This window comes from Nanorana parkeri, unplaced genomic scaffold (genome assembly GCF_000935625.1).
Source record: "Nanorana parkeri isolate BGI_ZX_2015 unplaced genomic scaffold, ASM93562v1 scaffold666, whole genome shotgun sequence".
Classification (NCBI taxonomy): Eukaryota; Metazoa; Chordata; class Amphibia; order Anura; family Dicroglossidae; genus Nanorana; species Nanorana parkeri.
Window position 1 is genome coordinate 46,427 of NW_017306934.1, and position 18,935 is coordinate 65,361.

General features: G+C 43.7%; 1 protein-coding gene across 2 annotated transcripts in view; it reads left to right on the top strand.

The window, feature by feature from the left end:
* LMBRD2 (LMBR1 domain containing 2) overlaps positions 1-18,935 on the top strand; it is a 44,390-nt gene that overhangs the window by 21,272 nt on the left and 4,183 nt on the right. For both annotated transcript variants that reach the window (XM_018563463.1, XM_018563464.1), the window contains exons 5-14: positions 992-1,202; positions 2,611-2,685; positions 4,333-4,446; positions 5,280-5,463; positions 7,486-7,667; positions 8,634-8,767; positions 11,224-11,329; positions 11,409-11,506; positions 13,954-14,057; positions 18,639-18,685. In XM_018563463.1, coding sequence (XP_018418965.1) covers positions 992-1,202; positions 2,611-2,685; positions 4,333-4,446; positions 5,280-5,463; positions 7,486-7,667; positions 8,634-8,767; positions 11,224-11,329; positions 11,409-11,506; positions 13,954-14,057; positions 18,639-18,685 — 1,255 coding nt within the window. The remainder of the gene's footprint in view (positions 1-991; positions 1,203-2,610; positions 2,686-4,332; positions 4,447-5,279; positions 5,464-7,485; positions 7,668-8,633; positions 8,768-11,223; positions 11,330-11,408; positions 11,507-13,953; positions 14,058-18,638; positions 18,686-18,935) is intronic.

Sequence of the window (18,935 nt, forward strand, 5' to 3'; positions counted from 1 at the left end):
CGGGGTATCCCTGCAGGGAGCCGTGAGTGACGGTCACGGCTCTCTGCAGGGATAGATCGAGAAGTGAGCGAGCGACGCTATGTGTTCGCTCACTTCCCGATCTATTGAGCCGACCTGTGACAGTTTAATTTTCACAGGGCGGCTCGAACTATGAGGCTGAGTGATTTTCACTCACCTCATAGTTCTCCTTTAAGCTGGCCATACACCTATAGATTATCTGCAGATTTTCTATGGTCAGATGGAAAAAGTGCAACAGATGGATGGAGGAATCTCCCGCTGGGCCAAGCTTCCTGCATCCACACAATTTAGTGTAGATGGAGGAATCTGTTGCACTTTGCAGATTTGTGTGGACGGAGGAATCTCCCGCTGAGACAAGCTTTAGTATCTTGCTAGTCAGCCCCGCTGGCTCTCAAAACACCTGAACAATGCCAGCATCCAATCAGATTGTTCGGCTATTTTTAGAGCCAGCGGGGCCGACTAACAAGATACTGAAGCTTGGCCCAGTGGGAGATTCCTCCATCCACACAGTTTTGCGTAGATGGAGGAATCTGTTGCACTTTTTCCATCTGACCATAGAAAATCTGCAGATAATCTATAGGTGTGTGGCCTGCTTCACTCAGAGCCTGGGTAGGGGGGGTCTTCTCTGTTTACCTAGAGTTCTACTTTTAATAAATGGATTGAAAACGGAATGGATAAGAGTCTATAGTGGTGAGTGGTGACATCTAGTGGCTATTGCAGTAAATGGAGGAACTGTGTAAATGTATGAAAATGTCAGTTTTTAGTCTAAAAGACAACATTCTAAGATTCTTTTGTTTTCTTTCATCTGAGTAGCAGGTGTATGAAATGAGTTGGTTTTGTAGTATTTAGTTAAAGCATGACCACAGTTGTACATTTTTTTTGCATTGATATTTTCACGTTGTACTTCATCAACACCATCCACTGTTCTGTGTAACAAGTTTCACCTGAAATCCATTGATCTTTATGTTTGAAGGTACCAGCTGCAGACCATTGGGATAGCTGCAGCCAACACATGGGGTCTGTTCCTCCTAGTCTTGCTGATGGGGTATGGCCTGGTAGAAATCCCCCGATCACACTGGAATGGGACAAAGAAAGGCTATCTGCTAATGAAGACTTATTTTAAAGCAGCCAAACTTATGACAGAGAAAGCTGATGCCGAGGAGAACTTGGAGGATGTCATGGAGGTCAGTCCGCATTGTTGTTCAGCATTTAGAAATTTCCTTGGCAATGCAAATGCCGGTTAACCGCTGTCTGTTCCTTATCCTTAACCCTGAAGGTCCACAAGCAGTAGGTATATGATGGGCCAAAAAAAGTTGAGGAAAAGGAGTATTCTGTCCAATAAAATCCGGTCTTATCAATCCGGTCTTATCAAAGTTATCTTCTCGGTGTTTCAACTCGGCTGAGGTGAGTGCTTTTCACTCACCTCATAGTTCTAGCCGACCTGTGACAATTAGACTGTCACAGGTCGGTTCAGTAGATCGGGAAGTGAGCGAACACATACCGGTGTTCGCTCACTTCTGGATCATTTCACGGCTCTCTGCCGTGACAGGGGAGGGTCTAGATTCCCACCTCCCCGCTTCGATCCACTAGCGCTGACTGGCGGAACGGACGGGGGAGGGGGCGGGGACAGCTGGCTCTGCCTCCTAGATAGGCAGAGCCAGCTGTCACTCACGCAGCTGGGTGGATCTGGACATCCCGTCACCCTAAGCTCGCGGTATACTGAGCTTAGGGTGACTGAGCTAGTTTGTGTCCTCCCGTTACCCTGCAGAGAACTATGGGGAAAAGCCCTAACCCCATAGTTCTCCTTTTAAGCTATTCCAAATGGTGACTAAATCACTTACAGTGGATGCTACTTTTTGATGTTTAAAAGTTTTAAACTTCCTGCTGAATCAGCTGGTCCCCTGAGCACTGGACCCGATATCCTGTTTTGACTGGCTTCTTTCCCTTGCAGGGTCCCATGGAGGTGTGTGTATGTGTGTGTGTGTGTCTTCACAATCACACAGGGACAGCAAGGCACTCTCCCCACTCCTCTTCCCTTTTTCTTCCTTCAAAATAGTAGATGAACATTTGCTGGAGACTGCTGTGTTGCTTGTGATCTTGTGATGGACAGGAAGTTCAGGGAAGCTAAGCTGAGAGAATTGGAGCCAGCTTTTCAGAATACTTTGCTGGGCAATGTATGTTTGTTTGACCTGGGTTTATTATTGAAAAAACATTTAAGAGTATAGTTCTACTTTAACACGTGCAGTTGGAAAGTTAACGTGGAGCTGCATGTTTATATGCACTGTGCTCTTTCTGTGACCGGACTGTTACTAACAGACCTAGGCACAATAAAACCGATCAACTCACAGCTGGTGATCACTGTCATCTGTCTTTGATGATCAGTCAGAACCGTGTTGCAAAAACACAACTTTGTCAAATGCTACACATACACAAATGTACTTTAACATAGTACTGCAGTCCATCTGTCTTTCCCTTTTAGACTTATTTGATAAATAAAATGAACGTGACTTAGGCCTTATGCCCAGAATCGCACAGGTCGCCAAGGCACAAAGTACACCTGGCAATATGTCATATGTCATGTTTTCTCTACAGGAAGTTCGTAAAGTGAATGAATGCATCAAGTACAACCATCCCCTGCGCAAGTGTGTTGACACCATCCTAAGGAAGGTAAAGCAACAGTTATTGATGATGATTTCATTTGAGCTGATCAGATGTGACATGTTATCAGTATTGCTGGAAACATTGTTTAGTGAATGAGTAAAGTATTTAACACACTGCTTTAAAAGGCCATTGTAATACAGCAAATAGTATTATAAGGGTCGGGTCACATTTTATTTAAAAAGAAGAAATCATTGTTTATCTTTATTCGGTGGTCACATGATGCACAATTTTGTCCCTCTTCACTATACATTGGGGGGTGTCTGCTTACGTCACACATGGCAGGAGGGTGTCCAGACCTTGCGTCACACAGTAGCCATCTTTATGTTATGCAGTGGCTGGCCTTGCTCCACACAGTGGTCGGGAGAATTAAGTCACACGGCAGGCGGGCTTACGTCACGCACATTGGTGGAAGTGTGTTCCCCATCTGTTTGCTGCGTTCCAGGAGCAGCTGCAGTTATGACGGTGAGCTTACTCACACACTCCCGCGGGGGGTGGGAGTACATTCCCTGTCTATGGCTTACGTGACAAATGGCAGGCAGTTGACTGTATGTCACATAGTGGGCCGTTGGGCTTAAGTCACACACATGGGAGAAATATGTTCCCTGCCTGTTTGTTGCAATCCAGCAGGGCGGGTGGGGGTCATGGCGCAGTGTCCTATAATTCCCAGCAACAAGCCCAGGAATGCAAACTGACCATGCAAACACAGATCTGTTTCTGCGCTTGGAGTAGTCCTTTTACAAGGAAGAAGGGGGGACTGGCAGGATCACCAGGTATTTCTGAGGCAATGAAAAGCTAACCGATGATGAACATCCACATAGAGAAACACGCATATACCGTGTTTCCCCGAAAATAAGACACTGTGTTATATTTTTTTTGCCCCCAAAAAACACACTAGGTCTTATTTTCAGGGGATGTCTTATTTTTTTTTTTACTGTGCAACAAAAAGTACAACAATTTAAAGTTATCTGGTATCACTCCACCTGTCACAGTAACTGGCGCTATAGAGGAATATTGGCTAATGCGGCTCTGCTCCCTCCGCCGCCGCAGCCTTGCTTTCTGTAGCGCCGGCATGCTTTGCCATCAGGGACAGTGGTACCAGCGGTGCCGCAGTAGGGACATCAGACAGTGGACAGCGCGGTAAAGTACGGTACCATTTACCGGTACACAGAACAGTACCATTACATTAAGCAGTGCCTTCAGGGGGACAGCAGTTGGTGAAGTATGGTACTGGAGTGCTCCCTGTCACTGCTCTGGCCGGAGGTAGTCCTCCATCATCCCCTTAATACAACATGTCCCTGCAGGCTGACACCATCTCTCCTGCTCTTCACGTTCCCCCTCACATGCTACCACCAAACTAGGTCTTAGTTTCGGGATAGGTCTTAAATTACAGGAATCTTGAAAAATAGTGCTAGGTCTTACTTTCGGGGTAGGTCTTATTTTCGGGGAAACAGGGTAGATGAAACCATACATTTTTGGGTACCATACACCTTAAATCCCATCATAGACGATACAGTCCTGCATACTTCTTTTAGATACCCCAACTTATGACTTCTAGCTCTGTTATACCTGTTGTGGGTACTAATCATCAGGATGGGAATGTTCATATGTATGATTTTTCTTCTTTTGGATTTATCTGGAGTATTTCTTTCTTAGTGTCCCACCGAGTACCAGGAGAAAATGGGAAGGAATATGGATGATTATGAGGACTTTGAAGAAAAGAATATAAACTATCCCAGTGAGAAGACACTAGTAAAACTTCATAAACAGGTAACTGTGACCACTGTTGTACATCAGACATAGCAGGAGGTCTCTTTAGTGTCAGTTTTTGTGACGTGATCTCTCAGAAGCATTTTAGACAACCAGTCAGACAAATTGATGAGGCCAATTACTTTACCTGTCCCATACCAGTTGATCAAGGACAACTTGCATCTAATGCATGAGACTAATCTACTTGGAGCAAGAGAAACTTGGACCTCGGTGAGGAAAAAAACCATTCTGGGATCTTCAGAAATAACTTGACCCCTGATTTTTACGGGATTTAAAAAGAAAGTGTGAACAGTTGATTTTATTAAAATGTATGTATAGGCAAAGCCCTTTTTTGTTGAAAGTGGTGAGGGATTAGAACCCCTATCAGGCTTTTATACCTGTCTGTGTCCCCACTGGGGAGAGTCTGTTTGTCCTGGTGTCAGCTTCTCTTGCTTCCTGACAGGATGTGAAGGGAGAACCCCCCGTGGGAACAAAGACGGCAAAAAAATAAAAATTTATCCAATAATGGAGGTAAGGGGAAGTCTTTTAATGAGGACACTTGTTCCAGTGCCAACTATCTAAGAGGGGAATTACCCACATTTTGCAGAGATTTTGTCTCACTTCCTGTTGCTTCTATCTAACAGAAAGTGAAAGGAAATTACTTCAGAAGGACACAGACTGCGAAGTAGAAACTGAAAAGGGTTTTTGTTTTTCAGCCTTCCCTCCCCTATCCAAAACTTAAAAAAAAAAAAAAATTCCTATGCATGTACTTTGAAGGGGAACAGTTGGATACAGTGGAGAAATACAGGCCTAGCTTACCTGATGACAATTATGTTTTATCTGTTTATCCACAGGCAATCTATGCAGTCCAGAGACATCACCGGACTCAGGTTCAGTGGCGCATTCTGCTGGAACAAGCTTTTCATTTGGAAGATGTCGCTAAAAATGAGACAAGTGCTGCCAGACATTTTGTGCACACCTTCCCCCCACAGGAACCAGAAAGCTGGATCACCCGCCGATTCTATACTCCTGTTGTTGGTATGAGCAGTATACATGTCATACACTGCAGAGTAGTAATTTCATGGTCCTCACTGAGAATCTTCTTATTTGGCAGTTATGTTTAACATGTGTTAATATTATGTGTTAATAATAGTGTAGGAACATTTAATTAGGCCAATTACCACTTTTTGGAAAGTCACTGAACTTATGAAGTCATCAGGGCAATAAGACACTTGGCATAGAGCCCATGGGTCAGGAGTTGGTTTAGCTTATTGGGTTCGTGTTAACATTTTGGAAAGTGGAAAACCATGTTGGTAGTTCATATATTCAGATCAAACGTTTTAATTTTCAGGTATTTCTGAATATAATTGGAGCAATAAAGATTGTTGACCAAATTTTTGTAAACACTGGCCGAAAAGTGTCTGATGTCTCCATGTTTTCATGGAGTTTGTACATTCTTTGTTTCATATTGCTATGGAGTGGTTTCACTCTGGGGATGAGCGAAATCAATGATCACTTAAAGTGTGTGTACATTTTTCTACATAAAAATGTAAAAACCTTTTTGGATAGAATAGTGAAGGGTTAAAACCATGTTTTATTCATTTATTTTTGCCTTGCCATCTGTGTCCTGTTGGGGAGATTTCCCTTCACATCCTGTCTGGGAGACATTAACAGAAAGTCTCTACCAAGGGGTATTCCACTCTTAAACAGTATTTACTAGTAGAGATGTCCCTATTGGAAGATCTCCCTTTCCATTTCTGCTCTGGTGACATCTGTAAAATTCTAGCTCTCCCATCACTTTCTGTCCTGGTGACGGTGGTCACCAACATAGATTGAGAGGGGAAATCTCTCCAGTGGGGACCGAAATGGCAATAAAAACATTGTCTAGGTCTGTAATCCTTTCCTACTCCCATTCCAAGCTAGAAAATAAAAAAAACTTAAGCTGTACATACACGTAAAGTGACACAAAATAAATTTGCTGGGATGGTGGGCCTTTCCCCCAATGACGTTTTATTTTCTGTGCATAGTGTACACACTTGGCGCATTCATGGCATCTCTAAGATGCTGTGAGTGAGCCTGATGCCAGGAAAGATGTAACTCTTATGCACATGTGCAGGAGTTACATCATCAGTAGCCACGCAATGGCCATAGAGGAGGCCTGGGAAGCTGGAAGTGACAGCGGTGGCAGAAATGGTGGGTACAGGGGACCAAGATTGATCCAACAACACTTGAGGGGCACGCTGGTAAGGTAAGCATGTTGTATATATTAGCATATTAGGGCAAAAACCCACCTATCACACAGTGGTTAACTTCCGCTTTAAAGACAAACTCGCAACCTTTTTTTGATTTGCCTCAACATATTCATGCAGACTTGTCTAATCTGAGGAATTATCATACAGTTTCATAGGATGGTCTGTATACAGAATTGCACAAAGGGGGTCCCCAGTGTAGGTTTTACCTACATTTGCAAATACATGCGGAAGCTACATTGCCGCAGCAAAACACCTGTGATATGTGTGATCTTTAACGCTATACTATTTGAGTCCTCGATTGTGGAACAGATATAGCAGTGCACACACAGGGAGGAAACTCACATGGAGGATACCCTATACTCCTAAAAGGTACAACCACACATTAGAAGCCCAGACATCACCTTTACATGGCAGCTGAAGACCATGTGTGTCTGCACCAATTCTCCAAACATCACAGATCTGAATGACAATATCCAGACACATCAAAAAATTGTGATCCTGATTTCATAAATTGTATGGTTCTCCTGAAGAGTGAACAAGCCTAATGTACATTTATTTAATGACTGGAAAAACTTTGCAAATTGCCAGTTTGCCTAATATGTCATTCAGATGGATCCTTCATAGACGGTCTTCCAAAATAGAGAATGATGGAAATGGGTTGTGAATTGGCTTTTACACCCATTGTGCTTTCTGTTTGTGTGACTGTGGAGGGATGTTAGATTGTAAGTTACTTCACTGATTTGAAGGGTTCTCTGTAAAGCGGGAAAGTGCCTGAATAAAATGTGTTCTGGCGTCTTTTGTCTTGCAGAGTGGTACTGGGAGTGTCTGCTCAGGCCCTGGTGTTTTCGGATCCTGGCCATCGTCCTGGCTCTAGTCTCTGCTGTGGTTGTGTGGTCAGAGTGCACATTCTTTAGCACCCACCCGGTCCTGTCTCTTTTTGCTGTGTTTATTCAACAAGCAGAGAGAACTTACAATTATATTTATATTGAGGTGAGTAGGAACTTTGCGGTTTTAAAGTGTTTTTCCACTTTTGCAGCCTAATTGGGATAACGCACACTTAATAACTTTTAAACAATATCTACAAATTGCTGTTTACCTTTTTATTTGCTTAAAAATCCTACCCATCTTCCCCCTTCTATATTATGTTAAGAAATGGGCTGGGGAGTTATATTTACTAGGGATGCATGGATACCAGTTTTTCAGTATCTAGTACCAATATTTTGCTTTTGGTACTCGTCGATACCAGTGCTTCCGCTGGCAATCAGGGCGACGGGTAATGACATGCCACCCGGCTTCCTGATTGCCCGGGAAGCCGACTCCATGTTGTTTGGCCGGCTTGATTGTGATCGGCCGAGAAACCGGCTTCCCAGCCAATCAGCATCGAGCTGGCAGAACTTCCAAGCCAATCAGCAAGGAGGCAGCTGTTTTGTTGGCTCAATGCTGATTGGCTGGGAAGACAACTTCCCAACCAATCAGCATGGAGCCGGCATCCTGGCCAATCAGGGAGGCAAGCCATTACTAGCCTGATTGCCGGGAAGCTGGCTCCATGTTCCCAAACGGCTCTGCCGGTCACACAAAATCTTCCTCTGACGGGAAGTTCCGGTATCAGGGAAGGTATCGGAGCATTTGGGCAGGTACCAGTACTCGCCCAAATACTCGGTATTGGCACCGATACTTGTAATGGTATTGGTGCATCCCTAATGTTTACCATAACCCCGCTGGCTGCTAGACCTGAGTACATTGAAAGAGGACAAATGCTCCCTCATACACCAGAAGTATCGATAATTGACACCAGGCCTGGTGCCCTGAATGGGCAAAGGGACTCTGTCTCTTTAACGATTGTCTTTCACTAGGTTCTGGCAGTCCATGTCCTTATGCTGTACAATTTTTGTAGTGAACAACGTTAATTATGAACAGTTCCATTTTATCTCATTACTGGCTTTATCTCACTTCCAGGTGGCCTGCTTCCTCACCATATTCTTCCTGAGTATCTGCGTTTATTCTACAGTCTTCAGGATCCGAGTTTTCAATTATTATTATTTTGCATCACATCATCAGACAGATGCGTACAGCCTCCTGTTCAGCGGCATGTAAGAGGATCAGACTGCTTTACTACATTATCTCTGTTAAATGGATTAACAGAAACCGTACCTCGTCACTTGCCCCAGTCACATAGCTGAAGGGGCAGTTTTATATTTTGCCTATAGCACCACCTGCTGGTGAAATGGACTTTCAGACTTATGTATGAGAGTACTTAGTCTTCTAACCCAGACTTCTATCCACAGAGCTGCAGCAGTGCGTGTGAGCAGGTGGGATGAACCACAGCATGTGGTAGTAAGAAGCAAGTATCGGACCCACCTAGAAGGGAGAAATACCTCCAGGGGCTAGAGAGAAGCAATGCAGTGGTGTTTCAACACCTGGGCCACTGGAAAAGTAAGTATATTGCATTTTATTTTACAGGCTGTGCATAGTGTATGAGTGACCCTGTCACCACAGGGTCATACACTTTGCACGCCCTGTAAAATAATATGCAATATACTTACTTTTCCAGTGGCCCAGGTGTTGAAACACCACTGCATTACCACTGCAGGGTGTGCAAAGTGTATGACCCTGTGGTGACAGGGTCACTCATACACTATGCACAGCCTGTAAAATAAAATGCAATATACTTACTTTTCCAGTGGCCCAGGTGTTGAAACACCACTGCATTGCTTCTCTCTAGCCCCTGGAGGTATTTCTCCCTTCTAGGTGGGTCCGATACTTGCTTCTCCCTACCACATGCTGTGGTTCATCGCACCTGCCCACACGCACTATAGCATATTGCCACTTCTCATTAAGCAGCACCTTCTATAACCTGTTACTGCATGGCCGGTAAGCTAGCGTACCTAAGATCACTGTCGGCCAGTCCTGAGTTCCAAAGTTGAGCTTCTGAGCAAGGATTGCAGCATTTACTCTGACTGCTAGGCATCACCAGGTATCCTCTCTGACCGTAGAGGGGCATGACTGGACAAAGGGGAGCCCATAGTGTATGAAACGGATAATAGAACAGGAAGAGGGTGCTAAATGATGACATTGCCTGCATAATTGGCCCTCCCAACTCTTTAGGTTCCCAACAGCATGCATGTAGCAGGTCCAGGCATACTGTGATCATATTTAAAAGCTGGAAAAGGTGGTGTTCCCAGAACATCAGATAACCAGTAACGGTCAGTTACTTGCAGTGGGTCACCCTCCTACAAATAAAGCCTTGAAATGCATACGGAACACACAGCCCTGTCCTGGATTTCTGACTGTGTAGCTTCAAAGATGAAGAATGGTTCTGCAGCATGACATGCTACTGCACAGGTGGATAGCTTGGTTTTCAAGCAGAAATAACGAAGTTATACTCACTCGAACCACAATCCTGACTGCTTCCTTCAGCCTCGCTTTGCCTCTGCTCCAGCAATCTAAGGTCCAGTCAATCATCATGTTCTATACGGTGTATAGAATGTGAAGACGCCAAGGGACATTCCACCGCTGGAGTGAAGGGGCAGCCAGGCTGAAGGGAGAAGCCAGGATCGTGGTTCATCTGAATATAACTTGTTGTTTTTAGTGCTGGTACTGATTTAAAATTTTTGTGTTCGATTAATCAAATTTTTTTTTTTTAATCGATTAATTTCGATTAATTATAACGCACATACAGATCCAACTACATTGGCCTATACACATACAGCACAGCAATGAAGTTATAAAATGAACTAGGATCACACTAATCCAGCACGTTATTTATCTCGTGTGCCCCACTCAATGTGGCCGCCGCTTGAGTGGGGCAACTCAGAATAATAACGTGCTGGATTAGTGTGATCCTAGTTCATTTTATTACTTCATTGCTGTGTGTATGTGTATAGGCCAATGCCTTGGCTGGCGCTCGTGCAGGAAGTTTCTTGGGCAAACTCACCGGCCCAAGTGGCTCCGTCGGCTAACGAAGGGAAGGCGGGAGGAGTCCGGTGACGCCCATGTCTGTGACGTCACCGAATCTCCGACGGGACTCCCGGAAGCCGGCGGAGAGGTGAGTGTTTTCATTAGCGATCAAAAGAATGTTAATCGATCAAAAAGTTTAACGATTAATCGTTAATTTCCGCAGCCCTAGTTATTTTATCTCCTTAGACAAAAAGAGCACTTAACCCTTGTAGTGCAGGGATAGCCCCACTGTAAGGGTTAAGATTTGATTTGCCTGAAGTTTTTCTTTAAGCTGGAAACACATTTTGAATCAATCTGTATGGTTTGCATAGAGCATAATAATGTGCGAACTTCATTCTCTTCACCTAAGTTCTGCTGGGCTCAAATTAGTAAGCCTGTGTGCTCTCACTGCTAACCAATCACATTTGTATTCTGATTTTCTTCAGGGCAGGTTAGACAATCTTGGTGGTTTTATATATTAAATCACTTCCCCATTTCTCTTCCTTCTAATTTGTTTAATCAGCCCAAGTGTATTTAGACTTCTTATAGTAGGCTTCATATTTCCACTTTGCTGACTTTATCTTAACTATAAATCCTTTCTTTCCCGCAGGTTATTCTGCCGTTTGACTCCTCCGCTGTGTCTGAATTTTCTGGGTCTGACTCATATGGATGGATCCATTTCTCACCAGAACTCCGAGCAGACTGCCTACACTTCAGTAAGTACATCATCTTATCATGAAAGCAGTTACATGGTATATTGTTTGATCGCTAACCTGCTTTTGTCTCTTTTTATAGATTATGGGATCTTTAAAGGTTCTGCCACTTATTGCTGATGTATTTTATATATATTATCCCATGCTGGTCGTCCTCCTCTGCATTGCCACGTATTTCAAGTAAGAGAAGCACTATGATACCCTCCAGTTGTATCATATTATTAACACTGTGATTTGGTGTATAAATCTGAGTACTGTTGTCATTTGGTCATGAAAATAGATACGCTGGCTATATACCAGTAGAATTTCATTCAAGAAATTTGATTTCTGAATGTTCGCTCAGCTCACGGTCTTCTCCCTGCAAAGAGCAGTGATTGTCAGTCACCACTCCACGCAGAGTTCTCACCTCTATGGTCCTCCGGCGCTCTTTGGAGGAATGTAAAGGAGAGGGGTCGGGCACAGCTGGCTCTGGCTAGAGAGGGGCAGAGCCTGCTGTCAATCGGGCAGTGGGGTGGATCTCGACAATATTGTTGGGGGTCTTTCCTGGCTGCAGCACGGCTCTGCGCTATCAGCATATACAGGGCAGTAGCTTGCTAGATGCTGACATTGGATCACAAGATGAAATTAGTAAGTCTACTCCTTTGACCCAAAAGAGGACTAAAACCAAAAAAACTTTTGGCTGTAGTTCTCACTTGATATTATTTCAGATGGAAATTCTAATTTTGTGTGTATTTCCTTGGCTGGCCTCCCACCAGTAGGATGCTTACACTGTAATCTGTTCCTAATTATCTCAGACCACAAGAGCTGTGACTCCAGGTTTCACCAGAATATGCCAGTGGAGTTCATAGCCAATTTACAGGCTGCATTCACATATGGCGTTTGCGGTTCCCGCGCGGGGCGAAAACGGTATTTTAAAATCCGCATGGATGCCACTCGTTTGCGGCTATTAAATACCGTGTTTCTCCGACAATAAGACGCTGTCTTATATATTTTTTTGGCTCAAAAAAACACACCTAGGTCTTATTTTCTGGGTAGGTCTTATTTTTATTTTTTTTATGTACAACAGTCTACATGTATTCATGTACACAAATATGGTGATCAGGGCAATCAGGGGTGCTGTACCTTTCCAAGCGCAATTTGCTAACCAATCGCTGGCCAGAATGAGCGAAGCGCACTTTCACTATCGATTCCTCACAGGCAGAGTGGATTGGAAATCACTCCGCCTGTGGCAGGCCTCAGCTTATGCGGCTCTGCTCCCTCCGGTGCCGCCTTGCTTAGTTGGCACCTCTGATTCTCTCCTGCCTCTCCCGCGGCTCTTCAAGTTTCCCCTTATGCCACCACTGGCCCTGGGAATGGTCACAACTAGGTCTTATTTTCGAGGTAGGTCTTATATTTTAGCAATTCCCAAAAATAGTACTAGTTCTTATTTTTGGGAAAACAGGGTAGCAGCGAATGTGCGGAATCCGACGGATTATCACGCTTGTACTGTTGCACATTGTAACGATGCACATTGAAGTGCATTGTATTTTTTTTTGCTTAGAGCGGCCCCGCGCGTATCTGTACAGCCGAATACGCGATGACAGCCGATCAGGTGTGAATGGAGCCTCAGTGTATGTAACCCAAAAATATATTGCAGATCTGGTGGCTGCATTCATTGTCTTCTGGGGTTTTTTTTTCCATTTTATTTTCAACTGGTTATCGTGTAAATAACACACTTCCTGTCACTGGGTGGTTACATTTATTTCCTCCACTGTACCTATAGGGAAGCCATGGTTGCCATTCAACCTGCCTTTGCTCATCTCCATTACATTAGGGCTGATGGGAACAATAATCTACATTTATGGCAAGATCATGTCTTTTGTGTAACGTCCTTGTCACTTCCTGTGAGCTTGGCACAAAGCAAAATAATTTAAACAGGTGCCTTCTGTACTTGGTGAAAATGTTATTAGCCTGAAAATAGGAAACAAGTGCAGCCACCACATCTAAACATTGGTACGCTGCAATATATGACATTTTTGGGTTACGATTTGCTATAAACCAGGAACGTCACTGCTAAGCTCTTGGAGGAGTTGCCCTTTAAAGTGACATTAAAGGCAAATTTTTTTTCCCTCCCCCCCATGTAAATGTTAGCACTTACCTTAAATGATGTCTCTTTTTCCGATCTTCCTCTTCTTTCCCCATGTTTTCATTTGTCCCTCCAGCGGTGTGACGTCACTCCGATCCAGCGCTGACTGCCCTGTCTCTCCGATCTAGCGTTGTCTGCAGGCGGGTGCACGCGTCCATAGACTTACCTTGCGTCTCTGCTCGTCTCCCGGCCGAGAATCGGAACTGCGCATGCGCCCGCCCCAAGATCCTTTGCGGCCGTACGAGCAGTTCCTGATTCTCGGCGCGGGAACGAGCGGCGATAACGAGGTAAGTTTTTAATGATTTTAAGCTGTTTTTTTTTTTAAACTTCTTGCCTATATCTACTGCTTGCTAGCAGTAGATATAAGCAAAAAAAAATGGAGGGTTTAGAACCCCTTTTAATTCTTATATTCTAGCTTGGTATATTTTTAATGTATGTACGGATCTTTTGGTAGATTTGATTACTGTAAGAGTTTAATCACTTCTCTGTATTCTCTTGTTAGTTTGGGTACTCGCTGCTTGAATTTACTGGGCTTCCAGCAGTTTATGGGGGACAACGACATGACCTCTGACCTAACTGATGAGGGGAAGGAGTTGATCAGAAGAGGTAGGTTCTTTTTATAGTTAGAAGTTATTTTCAGAAGGATGGAACATCTAAGTGTCTGACAAACAGACGTTGAATGTTAAACAAGGTTTCATTTTCTAAACAGCACTTTGCTTTTAACTCTCCAGCATCTACCAGAAACAAATATCATGTTTGGGTGGACTGACCTCTTAAATACATGATGGACGTTAAATTAACCACTTCAGGACCGCCCACCGTTAAAATATGTCCTGGTCCTGAAGCAGTTATACCAAGAACAGCTGTGTTCTTGGTATCATTTTAGACAGCCGGTGATGGCTGTTTAGATACAACCGCCGGATTGCTTGTATGGTAGGGCCGAATGTGTGCCCCCCGCTGCGACCGCTTGCTATTCTGATTCCGCTGTCCCTCGTGCGGGCCCAGGACCAGCACAGCAGATCTCCCCCCATCGATCGGAGGGAGATCAGCAAACTTCTAGCCGCTGATCTCTCCTCCGATCACTAGACATGGAAGGGATGTGTATTGCACACATTCTCCAGCTCCTAGAGCCTGGAAAAGCAGATCTCTGCTTCATCAGCTTCTTTGGGGCCCCTGGGTGACATTGGGGTTCTGAAAGACCCCTAATGTCTCCATAAAAAAGGGCCTGTTACATCATATTTGCTATTACATTGGGGACTTGTTATCCCCTATGTGATAGCAATAAAGTTTACTTTAAAAAACAAGTAAATTAAAAAATGAAAAACATGTAAAAACATGCTAAAACCATTTTTTTTAAAGTCCCTCCGCGTACACGCACATACAAATGCAAACATGCATCGGGTGCGCTTACATGCAAAAAAGAAACACGTTGCATATCGTCGCAAGCGTCAGAGTGAGAGCAATAATTCTAGTGCCATCAATCACTCTTGGCACTAAACTGATGAGCAGCGAAAGCTTTTAAAGCGTCGCGTTATGGGACATTTTGGTTATTGTAGTTTTTTGCAGGTTCCACAATCGTACACAATTTTAAGGCTTGACATGTTAGGTGTCTATTTCCTCGGTGTGAGCCTATCTTTTTTTTATATTGTACCAAAAAAAAAATGGGTATTCTATTCTTTTCCTGTGCACTAAGTTTTATTTTAGTGTATTTTATCCTAAAAATACTTGTTTGATAAACATTTGCGCAAATACCGTGCAACATAAAAAATTGCACCTAGCATCTTTTTATTCTACAAGGCCTCCGCTTTCAGAAAATATATCATTGTTTGGGGGTCTGGTGCTGTTTTCTAGCCACAATTTCAGATTTTAACTTACATAGTTACATAGTATTTGAGGTTGATTAAAGACATTAGTCCATCAAGTCCAACCTATTGGGATCTCATTCTAGGAGTACCTGTACCCCTGTATATTACGGTCCCTTAAGAAATCGTCCAAGTGTGCAAATAAATTGCTCCAGACAGCAAGTGGTTAAAGGGGCTGATGTATTAACATTCCATCCAGCTTGTAGCTGGGCGAATGCCATTCACCCACTATATGGAGCTGAGGGACATAGGACATTCTTACGCTCCATCTTGTGGCAGAAATGCTGTTGAAATGGCACGTGCCCAGCTTTACGCAGGATGGAACGTTTATACATCAGCCGCAAAGTGTCCGTCGGGGCTAAATACAAAGAAAACCTATGCAGTGCATCTCTGCAACACATGCACATATTCCCCGTTTTTTATCCCGTTTTTAAAGAGGAACTCCAGGAATTTGGAAAGGTAACCCTTGCAGTGAGGCTAACTCTGTATTGCAAAAAAACAAAGATATAATTAATCCTTTATCCTGCCTGACTGCTAGACTAGTCCCTGCAGCCTTTTATACCCCAGGCTTCTGTGGTGTAAGGGTCCATGACATCTTAGTGTATTGGATGTGAAAATGCAAAGGGAGATACCACCACCACCAGAACGGAGGGGGGAAGAGAGGCTGCAGGGACCGGTCTAGCAACCAAGGATCGGGTGAGTATATGTTTGTTATTTTCGCTCCCTAGACAAAACCCGCACTTAACCCTTGCATGGCGGGGGTAGCCCCACTGCAAGGGTTAATTTTTCAAATTCCTGGAGATTGCTATAAAGTGTATTTCTACAGCTAAATTTAGAGAGCACCTACTTTTTATATTTGGTTTATGTTCCCAGTCACACAGCAAACTATAGGAGAGGGTCTAATGTTGACCATAATTAATCAAGTACTATACTGTGCTGGCAAATTTTATTATCAGATATGTGCACAGTGATTTGTCCTAACAAAGTTAATTATATCAAGGCTTGGGGTGGTACCTTGAGGGGGAATTTGTAAAAATTGGAGCAGACAGAATCTGGAGAAGTTGCCCACGGTAACCAATTAACGTCTACCTTTGTTCTGTAAAGCGTTGAAATTGTTCCAGATTCTGACTGCTCCAGTATTGATAAATTCCCCCATTGTATGTTAAAGTTTATGTTTTGTAACATGTTTCGTGTGTGTGTCCCTCCATATTCATAGTGAAACATGAAACATGGTCACATCACCACCCTTTGACAGGATCTGTAAATGGAGAAACTAAATGTCCCATCAGTCCATTAATTCTTCTTCCCGTCCATGTTACTGAATGTCTGTACCAAGGTATAGACAGGGACAGAAGGAAGAGTCTGCAGGAGCATTTCACAATCCGCAATCCACTGATCATGGCTGAAACTCAAAAAAAAAATGAAAGCACATTTTCTTCTAGTTTGAAGTGTGTGTTTATGTTTTTCTTCTAAAAGATGCAATTTCCCTTTAATGCACTTTTTCTGAGTGTGTCTGCAGTGTATTGTTTAGCATGTTATTGTAAAAAAAAAAAAGCAAGAGCATGCAACTCTTAAAGTGACACTAAACTCAGGAGCTAAATACATTCAAGTACCTTAACTCTTAATAACAATGTATCTTATTTTTGTATCACTCGGCTGTAGATCCTCAAATCATCTCTGAATTGGTGCCGACACTGTCCTTCCTTCTTGGAGGGTGGCTACTTGTGTTCCCCATGGTCCCCGTGTGTTGTAAAGTAGTCGCTAGACATGTGCGATTCGTTTCGTTCCTAAACGAAATTCGGATGAATTTTCAGACATTCGGGTGTATTCGAATTACAGATATAACGAATCCGAATTTCCGTTTCGGAAATTCGTTAGCGGTAGTTAGTTCGAACATTCGTTTTGTTTTAGTTTCTTATTCGTTTCGTTCATTCGTTACGTTGCGGCAAAGTGACATTAGAGAAGGAGAAAAACATTCCCCCCCCCTCAAATGTCACTTTGCTGCAATGAATGAACAAAACGAATAAGAAACGGAAACTAAACGAACATTCGAACAAACTACCGCTAATGAATTTCGTCTTTCACACCCGAATCCTGAAAAACGAAATATCACAAAATCCGAATCAAAACGAAACAAATTTTTTGCCAGTGCACATGTCTAGTAGTCACCACTCCAAGCTCACTCCCGTGATGGACTAATCTCAATACAAATTAGGTAACTAAACCTGAGATTGTAGTCCATCACAGGAGTGAGCTTGGAGTGGGGACTACTTTACAACACACACAGGCACCATGGGGAACAAAAGTAGCCCCCCTCCAGAAGGAAGGACAGTGTCAGCACCAATTCAGAGATGATTTGAGGATCTACAGCCGAGTGATACACAAATAAGATACATTGTTGTTAATAGTTAAGGTACTTGAATGGATTTTTAAGGTTCAACTCCTGAGTTTCGTGTCACTTTAAGTCCTGTTTTAGGCTGATGACACACAACCTTATGTGGACTAAGTGGTTTCAGCCCTGCCCAGTGTTATTTGCTAAGCTACCCACCACTCCCACCCTCTGCAGATCAGATCGCTGCATTATAAAGGCTAATCATTCTGTAGTCCAAGATGAGAACTAGGAGGGTTAAATCCTTCTACAAGATAACACACACAAGTATACACAGGACAGCTCTGAATTTCTGATCAGCTCATCATGTTTATTTCACTTCACACATTTCACACATCAAACAGATCTAACAATACACTTCCAAAGGGATATTAAACAGACCAAACGGGAGCAGGTAAGAGAAGTTCATTGTTGGGGTTTAAGGTGGCCATACACTTTACAACCCTCGCAAGACTTTTGTCTTGCGAGGGTTGTAAAGTACTTTAAAAAAACGTACGATCTGCCCATCTTGGACAGGCAGATCCTACTTGCGATCATCGCAAGCCCGCCCCCCTGAGGGGCGGGCTTACGATGACTGCAATGAGGGGCGGGCTTACGATGACTGCAAACGGGCTGTGTGCGCGTGCGCACACCAGCCCGTTTGGCAGTTGACGAACCAGCAGGCCACTAACTCGCCGAGAATCGTATGATTCCCGGCGGGTTTTCTAGCCTGCTGGTTCGACGGAAGACGTGCGACCGTACAGTAGGAAGGGTCGCACGCCTTCCATACACTGCACGATTCTCGGACGATCGCGGGATTTCCCGGGATTCTCGTACGAGAATCGTGCAGTGTATGGGCACCTTTACATAGACTGTAAAAGTGTTTGCTCTGGATGGTGCTGTTCTTTTCCCTCATTTTAGGATATGAACAATTTATACTTTGTATTTTTACTCTAGAAAAGAGGAAACGTCAAAGGCTTGAAGATGGCGAAACACGCAGGAGGGTGAGTTATCTATATTTGTTATATATCAGTGGTGGGCAACCTCGGCACTCCAACTGTTGTGGGACTACAAGTCCCTGGTTTGCATTGCAAGACTTAGACAGCTGTAGGCATGTCTCTCAGAGGCAAAAGCATAATGGGATTTGTAGTTTCACTGCTGCTGAAGTGCCAAGGTTCCATACATAAGCTTTGGTTTTCTTGGTTGGGGTCTAATGTCCTTCATAGGTTATGAGATGGAAAGACATGGAACCAT